This window comes from Centruroides vittatus, unplaced genomic scaffold, assembly GCF_030686945.1.
Source record: "Centruroides vittatus isolate TY-2023 unplaced genomic scaffold, ASM3068694v2 scaffold_1015, whole genome shotgun sequence".
NCBI classification, from domain to species: domain Eukaryota; kingdom Metazoa; phylum Arthropoda; class Arachnida; order Scorpiones; family Buthidae; genus Centruroides; species Centruroides vittatus.
The window spans coordinates 3,973,189-3,979,483 of record NW_027122666.1 but is presented as its reverse complement, the minus strand read 5'-3'; the positions used below and the strand labels follow the sequence as shown (position 1 = coordinate 3,979,483).

At 29.9% G+C, this 6,295-nt stretch overlaps 1 protein-coding gene across 1 annotated transcript; it reads right to left on the bottom strand.

Annotated features, from left to right (window-relative positions):
- Window positions 1-362: 362 nt before the first annotated feature.
- Window positions 363-4,384, bottom strand: LOC136986419 (cytochrome P450 4V2-like). The gene is made up of 11 exons (XM_067283951.1): window positions 4,021-4,384; window positions 3,104-3,216; window positions 2,939-3,024; window positions 2,669-2,856; window positions 2,521-2,590; window positions 2,315-2,441; window positions 2,072-2,233; window positions 1,831-2,004; window positions 1,683-1,749; window positions 654-833; window positions 363-587 (listed from the first exon to the last, which is right to left on the bottom strand). Exons 1-11 carry the CDS (start codon window positions 4,241-4,243, stop codon window positions 430-432), a joined length of 1,548 nt encoding a protein of 515 aa, XP_067140052.1. The 5' UTR covers window positions 4,244-4,384; the 3' UTR covers window positions 363-429.
- Between the last annotated feature and the right edge of the window lie 1,911 nt (window positions 4,385-6,295).

The following is a 6,295-nucleotide window of genomic DNA, read 5'->3' as shown; positions in this document are numbered from 1 at the left end:
GTCAAATTTTTATCCGATTATCGGTTCGGAACGATGAATGTTTTATAGGCTAATATAAACATTCCTCAGAAAGTAATTCCATTTAAAATATTTTTTATGGAATTTCCAAATTTTAATTAATATTTTGAATATTGCAAGCGAAAACTATTCAAAGAAACATAACTTATCATCATGATTTTAAAAATAATCTACATGGCAGCAGAAAATTAGCAAGTTGTTCTTTTTTAGCAGAAATATTTTGAACTTAATCATTCATTTTTTAGAATGTGCGAAGGTAGTAAAATTTACTTTATATAGCTCTCATACATAGATTTTTATAGTGTTTTATTATTAATTTCTTCTGTTTTATCTTTCATTTTCACATATTAAAAATGACAGTATGTTAATGAATGATACAATTTTGATTAACTATTAATAAATTGTTTTCTTTTATCGTCCTTTTATTGTTATGAATAACCCATTTTTAGGTCTCAAAACCATTTCTGCGATGAGAAGGATTTTATCACGCTCTTCTAACGATTTCAAATGAAAGTTCCTCAATACAGTTGATATTACGGTCTTTAGTTCCATCATGGCAAATTTCTGACCTTCAGTAGTAAATGAAAATTAGTTATTCGCCGAATTATATGTAAAGAATAAGAGAGTCTACCAACCAATACAGTTTCTTGGACCGGCCGAGAAAGGAACGTAGGCGTAAGGATGTCTGTTCAAACAGTTTTCGGGTAAAAATCGTTCCGGTTGAAAAATCTCAGGATCAGGAAAAATCTCAGGATCACGATGCAACATGTATGAAAAAACGAAGCACGTCGTACCTTTTGGAAGTAAATATTTATCTGGAATTATTAAAAAATTTGTGTCAGATGTTGTTTACAGCGGCTTTGCTTAACAATTGGACATCTGTTACTTAGACAAACAAAGCGATAAAGAAACGCACGTTAATCTGTCAATTGTAAAGTAACTGAATTAAGCAGGGCTGCATCTAGAAAAAATGATAAACAAGTTACAGCTTGGTCTCATTTTTGGAACGTTAAACATAATACAGAAACCGCGTGACTCAGTTTGGTACGGCGTCTAACTGTCGTTCAGTGCAACACGGTTTGTTGTCAGATTTTCGTTCAGCGCTCGTCTCTGACTGGCTCTGAAGTCCACTCGACTCCATTTCAAATGGGTAATTAGGAGTATAACGGTGGTCGGACATGAGGCTACTCTCGCCATCAGTTGTAGTACTTCTATCTGTGAATAGGGAATATGCAGTAACTGACTCCGAAACGTCATTCCTGGCGCGAACGTGGGATATGCAACGTTGCAACATGTCAGAAAACAATCTTTCTTATCAATTCAAAACTTGTTTAGTTTTTCCTTAGTGGCCAAGTTCTCTTTCAAGGTCAAACTTATTAAGTTTTCGGCACTATTTATATTTTCTAAATTTATTTTGGCAGAATGAATACAAACACATAAGCACGCACATGCAAACACATGCACAGTGTTTTGATGACTACTATTGTAACAGTAAGGAAAAAAATTAAGGAGGAAAACGTCACGGTTAACAGTAATTCAAGCGATACAAGCATGTTAATACATTAAAATATGTTTGTCTTATTAATTAAATATATTTAGAAAATAAATACTTTAGTAACACTTCACGTATATTGAAATAAGTATAATATTTATACTTAATATACCAATGTTAGTATCTTCATTAATTTCTCGTCCCAGAAATGGAACAGATGGATATAATCTTTGAGATTCCTGAAATTTAAACAAAAAATTAATATAATTTTTAAGTATAAAAGTTGAATCGCAGTTCTAATCTATTTTGTAGTACTGTACCTTTATAACGCATTCGAGATATTTCATCTCCTTTAAATCGTCTAGTGTCACTTGACGATTGATATCATTACCGAAAATAATCTGTTGCTCTTCTTGGAGCTTTAGCTGTACTTCTTGATGCAAACCAATTAGATAAAGTGTCCAGCTCAGACACATGGCAGTCGTATCGTGGCCCTTCGAAATTAGATAATTAAAAATGTAAATCTCATTAACTATATCAACAATTTTCTTTGAAATTTACCTCGAAAACAAACGTATCCACTTCTTCTCTGATATCTTCCTCAGTAAAATTTGAATCCTGCAAGTGATGATTTAACAGAAGATCCAAAAAGGCTTGACGTTTCGGTTTGGAATCAAACTCATTTACTTCACGTAACAAGCGTTGTTTTTTACTTCGAATCACCTAATACATTGTGTTTTATGCGCTTAATACAATATATATATATATATGGGGTGCTGTAGTATCGGTTTAAAGTAAATTTACCTGCATAGAAAATTCGTGAAGAATATCCAAGCTTTTTTTAAATTCCTTTCCGAAATTGGATCTGTAGAATATAAAATCCGACCACAACCAAGGTCTCATTACACGAGCTAGAAACATCTCACCTATGCTGGAAAGTAAAATAATCATCATTGAGTAGAGTTAGTTTTAATTACTTATGCTAAACTTAAGAAAATAACGATACGCACTTATGAACAGATCGAACATATTCAGATTCTGTATCACACTGGGCATTTATACTGACTCCCAGAATAGTCTCTGAAAAAAAGGGTGTAAGTAAGAAAGTTTAATTTAGAATATTTAGTAAATCTTAGAAGAGAGAAATTCAAAACAAACCACATATAATATCTAATGTGCACATAGTTACTAAAGGAACAATATCTACAAGTTTTCGATCGGATTGTTTCAAGATATCGATCAAAATTTTCGATTGTTTATCAAAAATGAACAAGAAGTCTTCCAGAATGCGGAAATGAAAGCTCGGAGTTAACAGTTTCCTTCTCTTTCTCCATTTATTCCCGGTACTGTCAGAGTAATGTCAATAACTTATTTACTTTGTTAACGTGATGAAATAAGTAAATAGCTATAAAACTTATTATTACTCGCCTAGTTAAAAGCCCTGTACCGAGCCAAGGTTGAAGAAATCTATACTCGTAGGCTTTATCCATAGTTCTAACTCCGCTGAGAAGTGCCTAAGAATTAGTGTCATTTCGATGAAATTTATGAATATCTTAACGTGACAATTTAAATTATAAGCTGTAATGTACTTACTTCAACCATTTCTGGTTTGTAGAGCGCTACAATCGGACGGAAACATACCCAAAATCTGAATACTCTTTCTTTTTCGAAAACTTTAGTAAATCCAGTTAGAAGTTGGAAAAGTACTAAAATGTAAAGAAAATGTTAATCATTTCTAAATAGTAAATGATTAAATATTAAAAAAAATATAGCCTTTTCCAGTTCAGGCCTACACCACGATAATTTGAGAAACTCAGTTTATAAGTGTAAATTAACAGTTTAATTAATAACAAACGTTTTCGAAGGTACAGAATATTGTATCTCTTCATTAAGCAATTCAAGTAGAATATTTAGAACAAACTATAGGATAGTTTATTAGCCCACTAGATGCCAACCAAATCATTAAACATTGGTGTAAATCCCACCACTTTGGGAAACAATGGTTCACAAAGTGGGCGCTATCGCCCCAAGGGAAACCATGGCTCAAAAAAAGTTTGAAAATCATTGTGTTAAAATATATTTATAAATTATTAATATTAACTTATTTTGTCTCTGTTTTATAATTTCTTCTCAATTTTATGTAAAAAAAAGTAGTCAATCTTTTGCTTTGTACGTTATATTAAAAAACTATTCTATTTCTATGTTTTTTACGGCAAAGCCACTCATGAGCAATCTGCCAAGGGGATAACTACAGGAAGGAAATTGGCCCCTATTTAGGTGTTAGAAACGTGAAGTAAATCCGGAAAACTCCACGTGGCCAGCCACGTTGGCGAGGCGCGAACCCACAACCAATTTTGGAAACTACTGTTTTAACAGGAGGGGGATATGATTCTAACAAATATAAGCTTACTGCAAATGTCAAGATTATATTAAGAAATTTGAGGTTAGACAATGGTCCGGTGAATAAAATGCGGGCTGGTTAATTTAAAAAAATTTAAAACAATACTTACAAACATGAGGACAGTTCGTGTTGTGATACGTCACACTTCCGATATTTCCTAGTATTGGATGTGATTTTGGTCCAGGAACTAGAGATAATAATTTATAAAATCGATAGTCATTAAAATACGTAAACAAAAATAGTATTACTATTAATAAAATTATGGAAATGAAAGGAAAGTTAAAAGAGAGTGAATAAGGTTGTGAATCTGGAATTATGACGGCTAATCTCATTTCTCTGATCTAAATGTGGGTTTTGAACGTTGTTTTAAATGTGTTCGATCAAATAGGTCGAAACTCAGCATGAGCAATTTCGAGTGTGAACCTTTCTTAGGATTTAATTATATAGAGCTGAAAGTTATATAAATTAACGAAAACTTGTCAGAATTTAAAAGTTAATTACAGGTAATTGTAGATGTTTAATATATTTACGTTATTAAGTCAATTATTTCTGTAGTTCGATAAGTAAATCAGCTATTTATTTTGCTTCGGATAGATTGAGTCAGTTAATTTATCTAATTAAATATTATCAGCTGCGATTAAGTATTATCACGCAGATTTCAAATAAAAATGTTTATTAATTTTTTAAATAAAAGTCTTTGCATAGATAAACCGTATAAAAGTTAATCTTTAGAGATAAGCTATAACATTAAAACCATATTGGTCTATATTTAGTCTATACGAAAAAGGAATTGTTAAATATCTAAGACGTTTGTCCTGTAAATATTCTTACATTTTAGCAGTGTAATCTAGAGTTATTTTGATAAATAACTTTGTAAGATAATTATAAAGTAGATAATATCTTAAATTGACGTATGTTTATTGCATATTAATATCAGATAAGGTTGATTTCCATTTTTATATTATTATTTGGGATTTTTTTAGATGACTAATCTGTTTTTCAGATTATCACAGCTTATCGATCAATTGTAAAACTGAAATTTGTTTTTATTGATATAATTCTTTGATTTTGTGATGTACTTAAACCAGCTGAGTTGGGAAGTTTCGCTGTTGCATCAACCTTTCTATATATTACATCAGTGCAAATCACTTATTGATATAGACTAAACAATGAAGTAAACGTTTGAAAATTAAATTTTGTTTTTATTTGATGATATTAGAAGACCAAATATGCATTAGCAGGCAACAAACGTAGCCTATATTTATATATTAACTAGCAAAAATGCTCGGCGTTGCCAAGACGAACAGTAACAAGGACAAACAAAATGATAGCCATATTAAAAGTTTGGTTATATTAGCCTATTATTATGTTTATCGTGAAGTGTCAAGGAGATAAAATCGAAGGGGAGAGCAGATTTTATAATATCCTATATTTTTTGTAGGATCCTAGAGAGTAACTGTGAAAAATTTGGTACAGAAAGGTTTAATTATATAGTGTACAGAGAACAGACATAACTTATATACATTTATAAATATATTCCTTGTTAAATTGTTATTATATAAACAAATAATTTTAAATAATTGTAAAATATTTAAATATTGTCATTAATTTAAATACAGTTTTATTTAAAAACTAAAATCCGGCAAAATATTCATTATACTTCTTTATATTTTGTATATACTTTAATAGGTTATATTAAATTTACATCTTGAGATTTACAAGTAAAAGCCAAGCCAAATTCGAGTACTTTTACATATTTAAAGTAATTTTTTTTCTTTATTATGAAATTCTAATTTTATTTTTAATATATATTCCAATACAGACTCGAATAGTTTTCTAAGAAATGGTATGTAAGAAATGAATTAATAACTATCACTTATGTCATGTTGTTAAATCAGGTTGATGCATTTTAAACTAATTACGATGATTAAAGAATTTACAATTAGTCAGATTTGATAAAAATAACTGTATTCGTATCACACTCCTGAGGTTGATGAACTTTTACGAACACCATGGCGCTTTCCAAAACGTTTTAATAATAGGCACAGTGATGATAGGATGTCTGTATTTTACCTTAAATTAAAATTCTAACTTATAACTTTGAATTATTACCTTCGGCTAAAGACACGTAATAAATTATTTTAATTATATTTTCAATTAATATTGCTGTTGTACAGAGTTAAAATTATTATCTATTGATTTAACTTTTAGTATTTTGTAAATGTATATTTGACATAAAACTTATTTGTGTACGTGTTATAAAGAAAGCTTCAGATAATATTTAATTTTATCCGAATTAAATTATTTTTGAAGTGAAATTAATCTAAATATGTTACGTTTTAATCCACGAAATCTCAGTTTACGATTATTATTTTTAATATTAT